At 33.8% G+C, this 20,576-nt stretch overlaps 2 protein-coding genes across 3 annotated transcripts in view; one reads left to right on the forward strand and one right to left on the reverse strand.

The window, feature by feature from the left end:
* Positions 1-1,099: 1,099 nt before the first annotated feature.
* Positions 1,100-7,803, reverse strand: LOC148273607 (uncharacterized). The gene is made up of 4 exons (XM_088238441.1): positions 6,898-7,803; positions 4,983-5,099; positions 2,785-2,883; positions 1,100-1,282 (listed from the first exon to the last, which is right to left on the reverse strand). Exons 1-4 carry the CDS (start codon positions 7,537-7,539, stop codon positions 1,145-1,147), a joined length of 996 nt encoding a protein of 331 aa, XP_088094567.1. The 5' UTR covers positions 7,540-7,803; the 3' UTR covers positions 1,100-1,144.
* Positions 7,789-20,576, forward strand: part of PIP5K59B (Phosphatidylinositol 4-phosphate 5-kinase 59B) — a 61,459-nt gene continuing 48,671 nt past the window's right edge. For both annotated transcript variants that reach the window (XM_088238438.1, XM_088238440.1), the window contains exons 1-6: positions 7,789-8,098; positions 8,235-8,272; positions 10,327-10,432; positions 12,657-12,868; positions 16,034-16,198; positions 17,586-17,738. In XM_088238438.1, coding sequence (XP_088094564.1) covers positions 7,999-8,098; positions 8,235-8,272; positions 10,327-10,432; positions 12,657-12,868; positions 16,034-16,198; positions 17,586-17,738 — 774 coding nt within the window. In that variant the 5' untranslated portion in view covers positions 7,789-7,998. The remainder of the gene's footprint in view (positions 8,099-8,234; positions 8,273-10,326; positions 10,433-12,656; positions 12,869-16,033; positions 16,199-17,585; positions 17,739-20,576) is intronic.

The following is a 20,576-nucleotide window of genomic DNA, read 5'->3' on the forward strand; positions in this document are numbered from 1 at the left end:
GAAAAAATAAAAGTATAAAAAAATAATTAAGTACCTATGTATAAAAAATGTTGTGATCTAATAAATAAATTATATCCTTGTTAGAAGATCCTTGTCCAGTAAATGCTTTTTTAATGGTGATTATCGACAATATAACTTTATAACGCTGATTTTTTTCAATGAAATAGGAAAGTGGAGGTGTAAACAAATACAAAAAGACTTGTGATTATTGAATCTGGGTTTCCTACCTAGGGTGGTATCCTGAACCACTCTCGTGGCACGAGAAAACAGATTCTCTCGTGTGTTTACATACAAAACACAACGAACGAACAAACTTATGAAAAGAAATTGTGACATAATAAGCTTTATGAATTTAAAATGTTGTCACAGATTGGTTTGAGGTCACCACCGGAGTTCGCAGGTTACTTTGTTTTCGAAAAAATTCGTCTTCATTTAGAATTTAGAGCATAGGTTCTCAAATTTATTTAACCCACTGCCCCCTTTTCATAAGAAAAATTACTAGTTTATTTTTAATTCACATAAAACAGAAAAATGAGATGATTTTCTTAACTATGGAATTATCAATAAGATTGGGCAAAACAGGCTGAATGCTGTCGAAATGCGATCTCTCAGGCGAATGTGTGGTAAAACTATGTACGATAGATCCACAAATACCAAAATCCTTATATTATGTAAGGCTGAGATAAGCATTATTGACAAAATCAAGAAAGGAGCTCTGCCCTGGTTTGGACACGTAGGGCGAACAGACATTTCACAACACGGCAAAAATCCATGTATCGATATTTATTGTTTTACAAATATATTTTGATATAACTCCCGGCAACACAATAACCAGTACACCATGAGGCCAACTAATCTCCAGTCGATATCCCTTTGCAGGATTGATATGATAAATGTCAATCCACCATAATTTAACTAGGCCATATAGATTGAGATGATATGTGTGAAATAGGCTATTTTCTGTCGAATATCACGAGACTGGTTTGTTTATTTGGAAATGCTTGTAATAATTAATACGCCTTGATACCACAGCTAACAAAGTTTATAATTTCAGAATAATTTTATTTCTAATGGTGAGATATTAAAAATGAAAACAGAATTTCATGAAAATTATTTATTGATGAACTTAGAACAACATGACTTATTATTTATTGGCTTCCGCTGCGGCTTTCGCTTCCGCTAACCTCTTCTTCTTCCTTCTAAAACTTCTTCTCTTGTGTTCTGGTACACTTCCAGCCAGCAGTCCTGACTTTCGCATAGCATCAATCTTTGCATTTTTTTTCTGCAAGGCAAAAATAAATGAAATAGCAAACATACTATGCAGATAATTATCAATTTTTCTTAAAAATAAAGCACTGTTTCAACAATATGGTTGGCAAAATAGAAAATGATATCTGAAGGGCAGCTTTTGTAGATTGTAGGTATAGTAGTTACTGCTGGACATGTGGCTAACAGGCTGCTCGCTGATTCCTGGAAGACGGTAGATGCACATATGTGCCATTACCAAGGGATGGTGCGTATTGTTCCAATGGCTTAGTGTCTGTTTTGGTCTGAATTGTTGTATTTTATGATAAGTACGCAACATTCCCGCTCAATTATTTTTTTTACATTAATATTAGACAAATGTGTGTGTGAGACTGGTATAAGGATTGATTTAATATTTTGTATGTTATTAGAAGGTAGGTATTTAATATATTATGGATTTGACAAAATACATAAGTTCATTTTCAGTAGCATTGTTGTAATTTATTATGGGGGTTACTGTTCCAGATAGTTGAAATTGGGTACTTTCGAGTTACAAATGAATACATTCTTAAATGGTTTTAATGATATCATATTGTACTTTTTTTATGGTTTTAAACTAACAGGCGCACTGTTGTTTGAATGTTTATGTTGTTCACTACTTGTCACAAATTTTGGCAAGAATAAAATGCAAAACAATGCAATAAAATGAATAGTCTTCTTTTTCCACTTTTTGTCCACACATTGACCCCTTTCAAACACTAAGTCACAGGAGCTGGCAGCCGATAGATGCTTGGAGGCTCTTTGTGGACACCATATGCTCCAACTATGGATCGGACATGGAATGATGATGAAACACTAACTCATTGTTTTTTCACAGTTAACTAATTATTTGCGAATTTCAAGCTACGATTGGAAAGAGGTACTTTGGCTGATCGCCACATATGCAGTCCAGATATAATTTCTAAGGCTAAATCACATTTTTTGTGCTCTCATTAGTTAAATTCTTATATTGTTCACAGAAGCGGGATTCATTTTGGAAAAAATAATAATAAAAGGTATTGAAAAATAAAATAAAAAAATGCACGTGGCAGATGTTCGTCTAGTCCCAAGAACACAGTCGTACATGATACTTTCTCTCTTCTCTTTCGTCCCGCAAAAATTATCACAAGTACAATAGCATACATTAAAAAAAATATGAGATATGACAGTGTGCATGCCAAAAAAATCGAAACTAATTGCAAAATACATTTTTTTCTTCGTTGGAACTAAAGATTTGATCATATATAGACGAAATATATTGATCATAATTGATCATATGTGGGTTACGTTAATAAACGTAGTAGAGGTCGACATTTTTAAGTTTCTTTCTCAATATTTATAATTCATTATTTTTTGCTTCATTAAAAAAAAATCGTTCTGATTTCTGTAACCTGCTGAGAGCAAGGATGACTGGCCCCGTTATTTATTGTTTTGATGCGCCTATGTGAGTGTTGCAAGTAATTTGCAACTGCTTCAAAATTAAGCAAATAAATGAATTACCATGGCATGTTTTTTATCGTAGTTCTTTGGGTCTGATCGAGTGTACATCACATTGATTCTTCGATTGCTCATCATAGTGTGGTGCATTGAAAGGGTTTTCTGGAAATAAAACAATAATTACGTATTAATATTATTTAGTTTAAAGTGAACAGCCTAAATCACGCCGCTGCCCATGGCAAATACGCAGGTTCACCAATCAATAAAATGACTCGCCTACAGTCCGTATTAAACGTTGCACCCAGATTTATTTTTGGAATACAGTCAATAAGAGTTATAGCTGATTTGTTATTCTTATTTAAAATAATGAAATCAATAATTGACAGCCCTGCTTTACTTGAACTAATTCAAATTCGAATACCTGGTAGGTGCACTACAAGTAGAGAATTATTTTATTGTAACAATTCTCGTACCAACTTCGAAATGCATTCACCTATATCCAGAATACATAGGCATGGAAATAAGTTAGAAAAAATAATTGATATTTTTAATACAAAATCTGTAAATGCATTAAATGTAATCTCACTCGTTATTTTTTAGAAAAGGAAAGAATTTATTTAAAAATTTATTATTAAATTTAACATTGTTTTTTCTGGATAGGTATTTTTGTTTATTTCTTTATATATAAATTATACATTTGTGGATTTATTGCCAAATTCCAACTTCTTCCAACCAACTGATAATATAAACGTGTTATTAAGATTATTTAAGCTTTCACATTGATCCAAAAACCGTATTATTTATAAAATCTTATTGTAGCATTATTTTTCTTTTTCATTATAACCTAGCACTTATGTTTATGTTAAATTATTCTCAATTTTAATTTGCTATCTTTATATTTAGAACATAAGGTTTTCTCACTTAATTTTGCTATCTTTTATTTGTCATCTTATAATTGTATGTTTTTTTTTTACTTTTTTGCAGTTTTAAAAGAAATAAAAAATTTACCAATTTGTTTAGTTTTAATTATTTAGTTGAATTATATAGTTATATTCCATATTATATATTACATAATGAATTGTTCACTGCTGTGATTATTTCTGTAAAACTTTTTATTGTAAAAGGTTCTTTGAACCGTTGATATGAAAATAAATATAATTTTTAATAATTGCTATAATTTTATGTGTTCATAATAAGATAAATAAATATAGAATATATTCAACAATGTTTCGAGTATTGTAACATATTTTTGAATTGAGTAAAGTACTCGACATTATATATAGATTTATTTTTCGCATGGCAATCATTACTGGCGCTTAGCGACAGAAGCAGAAAGCTGAATGGCTGGCTTGTTCTTTTCAAAATAACTGGTGTAAGAAGGAAGTCGTGTAAACACTAAATATATGTGATGTAGACACAGATAGTTTTTTTTTGCTAGGCAATGATCGGCAAGAGAAAAATAAAGCAAAATTGAATGTTTTGACCCGATTAAAAAACATGTACAGTATGTCCAAATTTTGTAGACAGGCTTGGGTTATTAAGATCTAGATTTGTTGCAAACAAGGGTTTTTAGAAATTTTAAATAAAGAAATTTTCGACAAAATCAACAGATGGAAGAGTTGAGGACATGTGGATGTTTAAGCATAGGCAGAATGGTGAATGTTACACAGTGCAGTAGGCACTTAAACCAGCCAATGATGGGCCATGAGCCCTGTAAATGCCTAAACTTTCATGTTCCCTTCTCAAAAATGTTTTCAAAACATTATAAAATATTTTGGAGAATTTTCAATATTTGAGAATTTTCGCAAAAGTCGACGGATGGAAGAGTTGAGGAAATGCGAATGTTTAAACATAAGCAGAATGTTGAATATTAGACAGTGCATAAGGTTTAAACCAGCCATAAGCTCTGATAATGCCCAGTTGTCAATATTCCCTTCTCACAAAGGATTTCCCTATATGCTGCAACAAATTTACAGGGCAAACATATAAGTATTTTTTCTAAATGCTAAATTTTAGTTGCTGGAAAGAAAAAGCGGAGAGTATAAGGAACAAAATAGAGGAAAAGAGGAGAGATGACGGTCCATAATGTTTCTTGATAATTCCTCAAGTTTGTTTCAGCAAATCTTTTGCTTTTTGAAGATCACCCAGAGCACCATAAATTATAATAATCTAATAATTGATTTCCCGATTTGGACTCTGCGACACTACCAGGGAACCGACTCTTATCTGTAGTATAAAAATATTAGAAATAAAATAAGTACCTCATAGGTGAGCTGACTATCCAACTCCACAAAAGCGAATCCAGATTTTCGCGTTTCTTTCTTCTCTGGAATCCTGACAGATTTGATTTCTCCGACTTTGGCAAAATGGCTTTTTATCTGAAATAATTAAAAAGAATATAAGTATAGCAAAAAAATAATACGCCTGCCACACCTACACTTACGTACATGCATGAATGCTGCTGCCAGTATAAATCATAGTGAGTCGTAATCAGAAGGGATGGGAAATCATACAATTTTAAGCGTTCGCACGCACATCACCAAGCACACTCATTTGTAGCGCACGATTGTGAAAATTTTATTTTAAAACTTAATGTTTTTAGTCTTATAATAAATTGATATTTTTATTGATTGATTTGGTGTTTATTTTGTAAAACTTCATATTTAAACTTATAATATAAGAGATCAAACATTGTATAAATACTTAAATTCCCCTTTACCTATTAAACACTTAAGCTAGAGTTTCCTGGCACAGCGGTGCCCGCATCTTAATGGCCGTAGTGAACGGTGATGCGGTGGACAGCCGTCGTAACGGTGACTAGAAAGTAGTTTCCTAGGAAAACGGTATTGATAACACCGTTAAAAAATAAAACCACTCTCTAGCCACCTGTTGTTCACCGGCTGTTCACCGCATCACCGTTTGCTACGGCGGTTAAGATACGGGCACCGCTATCCTAGGAAAGCCTTGCCCTTAACTATTGGTTTTCCCCACAATTATGATTAATGTACACGCTATAGTACATTAATCATAATTGTGAACTAGAACTAGAATCCCAACCGTCTATGCGCTCTGTAGCTGCAAGACGTGTTGGGATGTTTATTTATTGTACAGCGCCCTTGAGGTGATTTTCACAAAAATGGCGCTATATAAATTATCCAAACATTATTATTATAATATTTTTGATTGAATCGGCATTCACTTCGTAACACTTCATTATAAATTATTATGAAAATAAAACTTTGTTATCAGTGTTACACAATTTTATTCTTTTACAAGAACACAACTATAGTTTCGGGAGAGCACTCCTCCCATCGACGGGTGATATAAAACTCTTGATAAAAAAACGGGTGATAGAAAGTTTTATATCACCCGTCGATGGGAGGAGTGCTCTCCCGAAACTATAGTTGTGTTCTTGTAAAAGAACAAAATTGTGTAACACTGATAACAAAGTTTTATTTTCATAATAAATTATTATTATAGTTCATAAGATTACTTCTATTTTTTGCTTAAGTACCTTGAATTATATAACTATGTATTAAGGACTTTAAATCCATATAATCTTCACATTCTTATGTTATAAGTTTATTAATATTTTAATAATTTTGTTTATTTATTGTAATGTGCAACTGTGTGACCAATATTCATTTACATTTCTAGTAATATTATAAGTTTTGTATGATTAGTTATTTTATGGTATGTATAATTTTTATGTGACAACATTTACAATAACAATATTATGTGGAAGTCTCTAATTGGACTTTATGATATGTATTTATGGTATAATTGATTCTTATAAATGTATAAATGTCTGTTGGCTTTCCAATGAAATAAAATAAAAATGTGTATTTTATTGAATGCAGACTTATAATAAATAAAAAAATAGATAACAATAGTTCTTAGACCACTTGAGATTATTCTAAGCGCTGCTAGTTTCGGAAAGCAGAGATCTTTCCATCTAAAGGTGGTGTTATAAACTTACCTAGTTTATGTGGAAATATCTGTGCTTTCTGAAACAAGTACTGCTTTAAAATAAACTCAAAGTGGTCTAAGAACAAATTGTTTTATTGATTATATGTTTATTAATTTTACCCCACAAAGTAAATGCCGATTCAATAAATAATAGCAGATCTCATTGAGCAAGCAAATTTAATCAGAAATAAACAAAATGGCACTTACTTCCTCTTCTGTAACATCTTTTGAAAGGTTTCCAACAAAAACAACATATCTTTTCGGTTTCTTTGGGTCATCGTCATCACTGCTATCATCGTCATCAGATTTGGTGATGTTATCAATTTTTACATCAGCTTTTTCATCATTGTCATCTTCGCCGGAGTCCTCTTCATCATTACACTTCATTTCATCGTCTTTAGAAGCATTGTCTTCATCGCTGTCATTATCAGCGATGTCATTTGTTTCGTCTTCACTTGTTATTTCATCTAATTTTAAATTGTCGTCCCCTTCTAAACTCTTTTTCGTCAACAGAATTTGGGTGATTTTTTTTAATAAATGTTCAAGCTGTCGTATTTTTTTACGAACTTTCTTATTCGGTTCACTGATTTCGTGCAATTTAGCTATTTTTGATTCTAATTGAGGGATATCGTATTTCTTATTTCCATCCGATATCTGAGGTTTCGTCGGGAACATATTTCGTTTTCTTTTTTTTATTTTTCCCGCCGGATTAACTTTTCCTAGGTTTTCCAAGCCGTCATCTTTCGATTTCGACTTCTTGCTCTTACCTGAAAAATTTGGCTTGGGAATTTTTTGAGGTCTCGGTTTCCTGGCTTTTTTGAATTTGAATAATCCGTCTTCCGTACTCATGATGGAAAAATATAATTAAATTGTTATTGTTACTCAAGTTTCAAGAGACGTATTAAAAATAAACATAAAACTGTCGAAGCTCGAGAAAGATTCAAAGTTTGACACTTGACGGGGAAATCAATTTTGAGTTTTGAGGTTAACTTTAACTCACGTTGTTTGAGTTACGAGTTACCATTGTAAAATATTTGTCAAAATGTGCATTTGACAAATTAAATAATTCATTATTTTTAGCTCTGGCAATGAACGGCCATGCAAATTTTCGAGTAAATCATCGAACGGGCATGAATTTTCATCGATGTTTCGAAAGGAAGGTCCTTCGAGTGAAAGTGGTGGAAATATTGAATTGAATTACTTTTTCCCATGTTGTTCCATAGCGCGATAGGAATTAGGTAGTTCTACGCTTAATGGTGTAGTTTTAGTGTTTAAAGTGCGAAAAGTGGGTGAAAAGTTCAAAACAAAATGGCCTCGGGAGAAGCCGATATCGAGATGGTCGAAACCTTTACTCCGAAAAATTTCGACGATCGATCGTCAACGCAGGATTCCAAATCCGAAGACGATGGTAAGCAGATCACATTCTCATTGAAAGAGCGCTGTATTTACCTCGAATTAATGTCGTATCCTTGACTAATTGTCGACCCAGTTCACCATTTACTTCCTATTAGATTTACGTACTATGTGTCTGTTTTTCTTTTCAGATAAGGATAAAGAGGCTTCCATCGGAGACAGAAATGATGTGAGTACACAATTTGCATAAAATCTTTTTATGTACCCCCTTTAAAACAGTTTGGTAATGTTATTTTCCGAATCTGTCAGAATTTGACACTCGGCGATGACGGCCTGTTGACATTTCAAAGAATGGTGACTCACGAAAATTCGCGTGCATAAATTTATTATTTACAAATAAGAACAACATCGATGTTCAATTGTTTTTCAGTTTTTTCCCCCACGTTTTCAAACACTGAACTTTGTGTTTATAAGAAAACTTTTACCATTTATTTTTAAAAAAACATTGCCTTGATATGTTTATAAATGAATTATTCATAATATCTATAAGTAATTCTGAATAAGAAGATTAGCTGTTTTAAACAATGATTAATTTATTTAAAAAAACATAGGTCCTAAGCATAGAATTAAGAATAGTCCAGAAACCGCATACGATCATCAAACAGGCGACTAAACTACTCATAAATGAGTAGTTTTACGTTTAGACCCGTTAGTTTCTTTGTAGACGTCGCTCAGTACGCAACTCCTGATTAGAATTCAACTATGCCGTGTTGTGTCCTTCTAAAGTGTAAAAATACTGCTAGGATTTTAAAGAAACAGGATGGCATCACATTTCATGTGCAATTAACAAACGAATGTTTTAGTAGCAAATGCATTACTTAAAAATTGAATTATTTTTCCACCTGTCAGATTGTCAAAGAAATAAAAATGGACATTTCGTTAATGTTGCCAGGGTAGAATTTTTTTTACCCTACTTTGCTCATCTAATGAGAGACTAATAAAAAATAGACCTCGGATTAAATAACGCCGTGGTGGACATTTGACCGACATTATCTTTAAAACATCAAATATTATTTAACATGATATAAAAATATCTGTTTTATGTAAAATAGATTTTGTTTTATATTTTAAGTTCAAAGTTCATCAATTCAATTACTCTTATTAAATTATCTTTTCCCTATCTACTCTGTTGTGTCAATCAATGTTTCCGCGTGCGCAATAAAATTTTAGAGAAATTAACAGTTTTTACCTTACATTTGTGTTATGATTATATTTTTTACCATCGTGCAACATTACGCGGTGACTTTGAAAATGCGCGCGGTGAAAGTGGGCCATAGTGGGGGGATTTTCGGACACAGTTCGATGTATTCAAATATGATTATATGCTCCTTCTGGACTATTCTTAATTCTATGGTCAGAATTTAGCTTCATACCGTCATGGTGAAGGTATGATGTCCTTATCTTTCCATCATAATCGAGGCCCTGGGCATGTATTACTATGGGAAGTTAACGTTTATCTTCAATTTTATCTAACTAACTAACTAACTAACTAACTAACCATCACGCCATTTCCCCAGAGGGGTAGGCAGAGAGGATAGAACGCCACACCACTCTGTCCTGGCACACTTCCTTTGCTTCCTTCACATTCATACATCTTCTCATGCACGCACGTCGATTATTCCGACTTTTCACATGACCACTTTCAAGAATTTGTTGTACTTGATCATGCCATGTCTTTCTCGGCCTTCCTCGACTTCTACAACCAGACTCATTCGCATCATAAATCTTTTTAGCCGTTCTTTCATCATTCATTCGCTCCACATGACCGAACCATCGCAAAAGACCTTTCTTAATTTTGTCGATAATGCTTAACTCAGCCTTGCATTCTGCTCTAATTTCGACATTAGGGCACCTATCATACATTGTTTTTCCGCACATTCGCCTGAGGGATCGCATTTCAACAGCATTCAGTCTACTTTCGTCCCTTTTTTTCCAACTGCATGCTTCGCTTCCATAAAATTAAGTTTTCTGTATGAAAAATAGAGTATGTATACATTTTTTTTTCTTAACAGGTTACCGACGAAGATGCTTGAAATTCTCATACAAATATACACATCTTGGTTCATAAATATAGATTTTACTTTATACCATCTGGATGCGTACCCTGAAGTGTAGGACCGATCACTTTACCTTCATGTAGCAGTGCCCTATGCACCACTAAGTGTAGAAAGATGAATGATGATTATGTTTATAAGTGTAATTGATAATACATCAATTTTCCAGGTTCACAAGTCAGACCGGAAGATCGGCCACCGGAGAGTGGGAGTCGGTGGCCAGATCACATACAAGAAGATTCAAACCACACAGATCATGGGTTCTATTCAACTCGGTAAGAATTACCACTTTATTCTATATCGGAAGAAATACCTAGATCAGCTGTCCCCCAACCTATTTGAATTTTTTTTTCAACCATCAATTTTTTTTTTGCGGGGGAACCTAAGAAGTGCCCCGTTAATATTAGGTTGCTCAAAAAGTAGTTTCGTATTTTGTCGCAAGATGGGGTTGAACTTAATTTGCTCTGGCAACACTGTACCGATTTTGACAAATAGATGCTCTTTGATGCGCCTGAACTACTGAGCTCAGTCAAATTAAATATCCCAACTAGAAAACTCAGATAAAACTTACTCTTTCATACCGATAACCATAGAACTAACTATGGTTTTCATTCCCCTATGCCCAGAATTCTCAGGTCTGCCAACAAACATACCAGTCTTGATTTCTTTGATAACAAGTTAATAATAATAATGTTTGGATAATTTATATAGCGCCATTTTTGTGAAAATCACCTCAAGGGCGCTGTACAATAAATAAATATCCCAACACGTCTTGCAGCTACAGAGCGCATGGACGGTTGGGATTCTAGTTCCTCGTCTCCAATTATGATATATTACAATTGTGATATATATGAGCTAGATAACAGAACGTCTTGCAGCTACAGAGCGCATGGACAATAAGAAATCTAGCCCCTATTTACATTTTTATTTTTAAATTTTTTATTTGACAATGAAGTTTAGAGTTTAAGTGATATTTTAAAAAACGAAATAAAAAGCAAATTTATAAAATTAGAATTTAGATAACAACAAGTACTGAGCGCATGGACGGTTGAAATTCTAGACACCATTTACTAAATTTAGATATTTGATAGTTGATAACATTTACATAATATGATAAAAATAATATGATAGCTAACATCACAAAAAGTCTTGCAGCTTCAAAACGCATTGACAAATAGAATTTCAACAACATAAGAATGATTTTAAAAAGTTAATAATAAAAAATAATTTTAAGAAACGCAAGAATAATACATTGAGCAAAGAACTAGTAAGTATGGCAATTAAGTGAACATGTAACAGCACAAAAAGTAAAATATAAAAAAGTAAACAAAGATAGCATTCCTTAACTTACCATTAAGGTTAACAAGACAATAGATGATACCCAAACTCAAACTCGTCCCTGTTTTATTTTGGTATGCAGTAAACAGGATCCATTGTCTTTTTCCTAGTAAATAACTGTAAAAACACTTGGTTCACATTTGGCTGTTCCCTGGGAGATGATAGTAGAAACGCATCTGTGTGCGTAGTGTAGAGTGTAGGTACCAAGGAATATATCCGCTTCTTTTTAATTTTGTTTGTTATTACTATACGCATGTTTCCCGCCTAAAATTTTTGATTATTATTATTTTACTTTGATTAAGATGTCAGATAAACTTGTGTATTACTTTTAATATTCGAGTAATTTTACGTGATACAGGAAAAAAGGTATAATTTGTATTTTTAAATGAACATAGATAGGTAGCACTATATCATACAGAAATTGTTTTATAATAAATAGTTAAATTTTGGCACTTGATCTTCACAAATAAAACGATCACTGAATCAAATTCAATTATAAACACCTCTCTCCTGCTTCCACTCCCACAAAATCTACTATATACCATTGAGTCTTTCTAATTTTTTAATAATAATTTTCTATGTATAAATGTGTCCTTAAAAATGCCAATTGGGCGTATATATAAATAAATAAATAGGCTCACGCTGGAAAGGTGGCATTTTAAAGAATATTTTCAATGAAAATAAAGCTTCGTTTTGATCAATCGCGTAAAAGTTATTCCAATTTGAAAATGAATGTTGATCATCGTGATGGTTAGATCAGTGGAGAGTGTTAATCGCGCCTTTCCCCCGCGGGGGTAGGCGTAGAGGATAGAACGCCGTATTATTCTGTCTTTGCATACGTACCTCGCTTCCTCTGTTTTCATACTTCGCAGTCGACACCTATGCCCGGTTTGTTGCCATTGTACTTCTAAATCTGTCAGGATAATAAAGGAAATTTTAATCAAGAGTGTTGACTACTTTTCGATTTACAAGCGTGCCAAGTTCCAGTACCACAAAGACGATACAACATTCACGTAGACTGTGAATAGGTGTTTTATCATCTGTGCGGTGTCCTGTGAGGGCTCTAGATCTAATACCCTTCAGTTGGTTGGTCTTGGCTCAGTTCATTTCGGACATACTGGCAATATTTATTTTATGTACTAATGTTGCGTGCGTTTTCAGGTATCCAGCACGCAGTGGGGGGGCTGGCCTCCAAGCCGGAGCGCGATCTGCTGATGCAGGACTTCATGACGGTGGAGACGACCAACTTCCCGAGCGAGGGCTCCAACCACACCCCGGCGCACCACTACTCGGAGTTCCGCTTCCGCACGTACGCTCCCATCGCCTTCCGCTACTTCCGCGACCTGTTCGGCATCCAGCCCGACGACTTCCTCGTAAGTGCACTCACGTTTGTTTTATGATATGCACCACAATAGATTGCCCAAAATTACTGTCCCTGCTAAACTTTCATCTACCCACAAGGACCACCAGACTCCGACACATGTTCCTTCATCCACCGTTCTCCCCACCCCTAGTGAGCATACACAGAACAGCTAATAATTATGCTGAGCTGTTGGACTTGCTCCGGACCACTCCTGCTGCAATTAAATCAGCTATCCTTTCCATTGAACGGCCATCCCGTCGATTCTTATTTTTTCAATGTCTTTTTAATTCCTATTCTTCTTTACTTTATTTCCTTTTTCTTTTTGTATAATTATAAACATATTCAGTGAAATAATGATGATTCTACATTATCACTTTTTAACCATTATTATTATTATTATTATTATGGATAACTTATATAACGGCGGCCTCCGTGGTGTAGTGGTCAAGACGCTTGACTCACGCACGGAAGGTTCCGGGTTCGATTCCCGGTGAGGACACAAAAATTAAAATGTGATTTTTCTCAAGCCTGGGTGCTCTGTGATGTAATTCACCACTGTAATTAGGTCTCCTGGCCTGTTGTGGTGCAAAAAAAAAAATGTAAAAAAAATAACGCCATTTTCATAATATAATACCTAAAGGGCGCTTCGCATAGTGATTCTAAAGATAAATTAATTTAAATTTTAATATTAGAGTAAAATAACACTTAAGATGCTTAAATAATAATAATTTTTCTGAATTCGCAAATCATCTGAAAATAATCATAACTTCAATAAAGACACTGGATTAAAAGTACTTCATGTTGAAAATATAATATTAAAATTAGACAACTTAGAAATTAAAAAAGCGATTCGCAATAAGAAAACAATAATTAATAACAAAATAAACAATATTTCTTTTAGTCCTCTCCTGTCTAACTTCGAAAATAATGATATCAAATTACCACCCGTGTAAGGAGGCAACGCCTGGAAACAATTTTCCAATTAAGTATAAAAATTGGAAAATTGTTTCCAGGCGTGACCTAGTAGGTGATTTGGTTCAGCCGGATGAATCTCACCCACGTGATAAAGGTTTCAGCTCTTTCACTTCACAAAAGTCAACAGATGGAAGAGTTGAGGAAATGTGGATGTTCAAACATGGGCAGAATGGTGAATGTTACACAGTGTGTAAAGTGGCCACTTAAACCAGCCAATGACAGGTCATAAGCCCTGTAAATGCCTAGACTTCCAAATTTCTTCTCGAAAACTTTTTCCCTCTCTGTTGAAATAAATTTAAATAGGTAGGGAACATCTTGAGTTAGCTGATAGATGAGTAGAAAATGGAGAAGTTCCTTTTTTTGTTAAAAAAAAATATTTTTTTACCACATCCCGTTGATTAAACTATCCTCGGAGAGTGTTTTGATACAGAAATACTTATCTTTCTATGTGATGTGACCTGCTATCACACTTCCCGTGCACTTAGAACTGTGGAAATTCTATGCCAAATCGTTATCTCTCACCCTATACTATGCTAAAAATATGAGTGATAATAGAAAATATGTAATTTTAAATTTCAGTTTATTTAATAAAATCAATAAAACAACTTTGTTTTTAACCGCTAATTTTTTATTCTTTTTTTTTTCCACGGACTAGTTTCAAAGCAAACAAGTTTCTTCGTCAAGGTTTACGTAACTTTGTACCTTATGTTTTTCTTATTATGTATTTTTGTATAATTTAATTTAGTACGTACTATTATTTGGCATATGATTTATTGCTCCTATTCCTTATATTTCTTTCTATAATTGTGTGAATTTCTAGAAAACATAACTCAATTATCATTTCAATTATGCTTTTATAAATACATATATTCTTTTAAATCATGCTCTTATTTTGTATTTTTTTTTTTTTTTTTTTAATACTACTGTATTTTACTTTTATTTTGTTGATTTTAATGATACCACTATTTTGTATATTTGATTATGTGTAATTCTTAATTTGTATAATTTATATTTTATAAATTATTTCTGATTATCTTTTTTGCATTGTATTCTTTGGAATTTGATTATTTGTTACATTTACCTTTTTTTTCTAGATTGTGATTCTATGTCATTATAATTTGATCTAATTAATTTTACTATGTATTCTTATTGTGGCTTGACACGGGCATAGCCTAAAAAGCCTTAATAAGTTATTTAATTTTGTAATTTTGAATGAATAAAAAAAAAATATATAAAATAAAAAAAAACTTATTTATTATTTCCTATTTTATTTTTATCATGTCAACTAAATACTACACGTGGACCCAATAAATCAAGTCTCTTTTCCTTACAATGGTGGTAATTTGATATGAATATTTTCGAAGCTAGACAGGAGAGGACTAAAAGAAATATTGTTTATTTGGTTATTAATTATTGTTTTCTTATTATGAATCGCTTTTTTAATTTCTAAGATTTCTAAGTTGTCTAGTTTTAATATTTTATTTTCAACATGAAGTACTTTGAATCCAGTGTCTTTATTGAAGTTATAATTATTTTCTATGAGATGATTTGCGAATTCAGAAAAATTATTATTATTTAAGCATCTTAAGTGTTCTTTTACTCTAATATTAAAGTTTCTTTTAGTTTTTCTGATTTTTATTTATTTTATTATAATGAATAACCACAAAGTAAGTGCTTCAAATATAAAATTTATTTAATTTTTTTATTTAATATGTTTTGTGTGCATAATAAAATTAACCCCACTCTACGCCAACTTGATTTCAACAGCAACAAACCGTCACGCCGTTTCCCCGTAAGTGTATGCAGAGAGGATAGAACACCACATCACTTTATCTTTGCATACAGATCTCGCTTCCTCTACATTCGTACATCTTCTTGAACCCTCAAAATACTCATTATAGGAGGCTGCTGCGTCCGTTCTCGGACTTCAATGATAGTTACGAAATCTTGCCACCTTATACCTAATATTCTCCTCAATCACTTACTCTCAAAACCTGGATGTTTGGTGTTTTGAGTTTTAGTAAGGGGCCAGGATTCGCTCAGATCTAATAAATTACCAACGTGATTCTTCCTTAATGTCAATCTCCAGATCCAAATTGGTTCAAACAGAAAGACAATATTTCCGTGTTCGAATCTGGCGCATCTTATTGCTGCGTGCATTTTGAAATTCGTGCTGCAACTACTGCGGTTTTGTTTCCAGATGTCCATGTGCAGTTCGCCTCTCCGGGAGTTGAGCAACCCGGGGGCTAGCGGCAGCATCTTCTACCTGACGGACGATGACGAGTTCATCATCAAGACAGTTCAGCACAAAGAGGGGGAGTTCTTGCAGAAGCTGCTTCCCGGCTACTACATGAATCTCAACCAGGTAGGTCCCTAAGGAATATTAACAATTTTTAATTTTATTCATTTAATTATTGGTACAGATTGTTAATTGTACATTGGCGGGCTTATTTCTTCTGACCAACCGATAAAGTAAAAGTTGTATTTTTATAATTAAGTCACAAAACATATTCTATAGAAAATAAAAATAAAAAAGCTAAATATAAATAGAAATAAATGTATTTGTGTATAAATTATCTTAAATCAATACCATTACTCAATGGGAAAAAGGAAAAAAGAGGAAACAGGAAAGGAGGAGAGATTAAGGAAGAGAAAGGAAATGTTTCTTCAGACGTGGTTCAAACAGAGATACTGTAGTAACATCGTTGATGGTGGATGGGAGATGATTCCACAGTGGAGCCGCATGGACACTATGTGAGTTAGAGAAGAAAGAGGAATTGTGGATGGGTATTAATTAAGAGAGTGCCTTGAGAATTAGAACGAAGAGGTAAACCATGAAACTTTTACTTTATTGGTTGGTTGGAAGAAATTGCCATTTGACAATAAGCCCGCCATTGTATTATTATTATTATGGATAACCTATATAGCGCCATTTTCGTAATAAAATACCTCAAGGGCGCTTTACATAGTGATTCTATTGTTAAATTAATTTAATTGAAGCTTTTAAATTTGTAATTTGATTAAAACAATTTATTTTGTTGTCACATGCTACGGATTTATTCAAATGATTTAGAGAACAAGTGGGTTTTAAATTTCTTTTAAACTTCGAACTTCGAACTTGATATCAAACTACCACCCGTGTAAGGAAAAAACGACTCGATTTATTGGGTCTACGTGTAGTATTTAGTGAACATGATAAAAATATAAAAATTAAAAAAAGGAATCAATTCATTAGTTACGTAAACCTTGACGAAGAAGCTTGTTTGCTTTGAAACCGGTCGGTGGAAAATAAAAATTAGTGGTTAAAAACAAAGTTGTTTTATTTGTTTTATTTTATTAAAGTTATTGTCATTCAGTTTTAATGTAAAAAAATCACTTTAAAGACAAACCGGTGAATAGCTGGCTTTGTTGTGAGTCAGTGACAAATTTATCTTGGCCGGTGATTCGTTGGCTTTGCGTTGCAATGGGTTAACTGTTTATTAAAGTATAAAATTTGACCCTCTGATTTGGATCCAGGTAAGTGGGGCTTTCAATGTGGCTTAAAAGTCGAGCATCTTGTTTTAGTTTGAACATGGGTTCGGAATTTGGGCAGCTCTTTCTCGCCGTTCCTACGGTGTCGTGCGACCGAGAGTTTCGAGTCTCCGCACACATGGAAGCCGTTTCAGGTTTGGCGACGGCTTTGTGGCTCGTCTCCGGACTCTCGCCGACAAGTTGACATCATTGAAAAATATTTTTTTTGACGTTTCTTCCAGAACCCGCGCACTCTACTCCCCAAGTTCTTCGGCCTATTCTGCTACCAGTGCAACAGTAAGAACGTCCGCCTCGTTGCCATGAACAATCTCCTGCCGTCTGTGGTGAAGCTGCACCAGAAATACGATCTCAAGGGCTCCACCTACAAGAGGAAGGTATGTGTTGATAGAATCTAGATTAGCGCAGAGACAAGGCGGTTTTTTAGTATTGCACTGTCAAGTAAAAATATAAATAATTAAGTTATGAATTATAATAATATTGGTTTATTAACAAAAATTACAAATTCTTTATCTACTACTTACATACTTATGTAATAGATTTCTCTGGATTATGTCTAGTCTGCCTAACTAGGTACAACCTGTTTTAAGGCAGACATTTTTATGCAAAAATAAACAATAACATGACTACCTACTAGTTAATTTATTATAAAGTTATACAATATATACCATTTATTATTTTAGAATATTTTTTTAGTAAGTTTTCCGATTTTTCTCTACCTAGTTACTGGATTTACAGTAACTATTTTATTACAAATTTATTTAATTGCATTAGTTCGGGTAACAAATTGAATATTTTGGGGCCCAGAAACCTGAAATTTCTTTGCCCGAATTCAGAGTTTGCAGTAGACCCCATGACCCATCCTCTAGTTCGACTTCTGGTAGTGTGGGAGTGTTCCTTTTGGGATTTAGTAGAATAATTTGGAAGGTGTTTTCGAAGTACGGAGTGATTGGCTATCTGATACGGGATATTGCGTGACTGTATAAAGACAGCGCATCATGTGTTAGGGTAAATAGATCTTGGTGGTTTAACATTCCTAAAGGAGTCAAACAGGGATGTGTAATGTCATCATGGCTATTCAATTTATGTATATCGATAACTCTATAAAAGAACTGAAAGGTTTAAGAATGCGAGCAAAAATGGTTGATTTAAATTTTGATGGTTGATTTAAATGGTATATAGTAGACTTTGCGGGAATGGAAGCGGGAGAGAGGTGTTTATAATTGAATTTGATTCAGTGATCGTTTGAAAGAAGACAACTTGTTATCAAAGAATTCAAGACTGGTATGTTTGTTGGCAGACCTGAGAATTCTGGGCATAGGGGAATGAAAACCATAGTTAATTCTATGGTTATCGGTATGAAAGAGTAAGTTTTGTCTGAGGTCTCTAGTCGGGATATTTAATTTCATTGAGCTCAGTAGTTCAGGCGCATCAAAGAGTGAGTTGAGAATTTTAAATAGGACTAGAAGGTCGGGTTTATTTCGACGGTCTTGAAGAGAAGATATATTCAAGGTAGTTTCTAACTCATCATACGTATATAAGTCTCTGGATAAGCCCAACCTCCAGCCTATCTTTCTTAAAAATCGATGTTGAACTGATTCTTGATGTGAACATCATAATATGGAGACCAGATAACAGAGGAATTCTCTAGGTGCGAGCGAACTAGGGAACAGAAGAGTTTTAAGGGTATTGATATTTTTGAAGTCAGTTGTGCTTTTGTTAATAATTTCAAGGAGTTTTAAGGATTTATTGATAACATGTTCAATATGTTTTATTTTGTATGCTGATGATGTCGTGCGCTAGAGGACCTGCAATTCTTAGTAACAAAAGTCTTTGATGTATATGAGGGTGGCGACTTGCTGTTGAATGTTGATTAATCGAATCTGATGGTTTTTAAAAGTAATGGAAGCATGACTAAATGTGAGTTCACTACGAATGCGGTTTTCCTAAAACACAGATAGAGGAATTTGTGTACCTGGGAAGTAAATATGCAGAGACAGAGTGACATGGAATTCTATCCTCTGCCTTATTCTTATTCTTGGTGGCTGACGACTTGCTGTTGAATGTTGATTAATCGAATCTGATGGTTTTTAAAAGTAATGGAAGCATGACTAAATGTGAGTTCACTACGAATGCGGTTTTCCTAAAACACAGATAGAGGAATTTGTGTACCTGGGAAGTAAATATGCAGAGACAGAGTGACATGGAATTCTACCCTCTGCCTTATTCTTATTCTTGGTGGTGGGGGTCAGTGCTATGTTAGCTCCTGACGTCACTGCGACCTGTGAAGATCTATATACTGTGATCTATATACTATTTACTGTGACGGGTTCCCGTGAATAGTTCGTGCCCTCCAAGCCCAGGTCTTGGCTTTCCTATGCGCGGGCTGTCACTGCTTATAATACCTCTCATTTATAGCACCATGCTAGACTTGCGAATTTGAAGACTATAAGCATTTTGTGCCCAGACGCGGTGAAGTAAACACATCCATGAGATTTTTTTTTATTGAATTATTGTTTGACATTATTTACTAGTAATAAAATCTAAATTATTGCTAAGGGTGAAATGTCCAAAGCACAAATTGACGAAGGACACATCACACAGGCCACAAGGCCACTAACGCCATTTAAGAAGATTATGGTGAAGTGTTAGCAGTACGTAGATGTCAATGATGGTTTCAACGATGGTCCGAATTGGGCAATTGACATTCAAACGATGCACCTAAATCTGGACAGCTTTCGAAATTTGATGATGATGTTTTACAGTCCTCGGGCGAGTCAGATCCTCGATAACCATTGAGAAATTATCGCAGAGACTCAAATCCTGTTGCATTTATAATGTTGCAGTTGCATCAACTGTCCAGTTGCATTTATAATCCAGCGGCCTCCGTGGCGTAGTGGTCAAGACACTTGACTCACGCACGGATGGTTCCGGGTTCGATTCCCGGTGAGAACACAAAAATTTAAAATGTGATTTTTCTCGAGCCTGGGTGCTCTGTGATGTAATTCACCACTGTAATTAGGCCTCCTGGCCTGTTGTGGTGCAAAAAAAAAATGTAAAACATGTAAATGTAAATAATGCATTTATTTTATTTTATTAACATTCACGGCAAATCTGCCTTTTACTAACATTTATAATACTAACATATTAGGCTTAATATTTATTTTTTTTTTTTTTTAAACATAAATTTCCTTATACCCAAAATTTATATAAAA

Source organism: Micrasema longulum, unplaced genomic scaffold (genome assembly GCF_059751315.1).
Source record: "Micrasema longulum isolate JH-2025_06_02 unplaced genomic scaffold, ASM5975131v1 h1tg001897l, whole genome shotgun sequence".
Classification (NCBI taxonomy): domain Eukaryota; kingdom Metazoa; phylum Arthropoda; class Insecta; order Trichoptera; family Brachycentridae; genus Micrasema; species Micrasema longulum.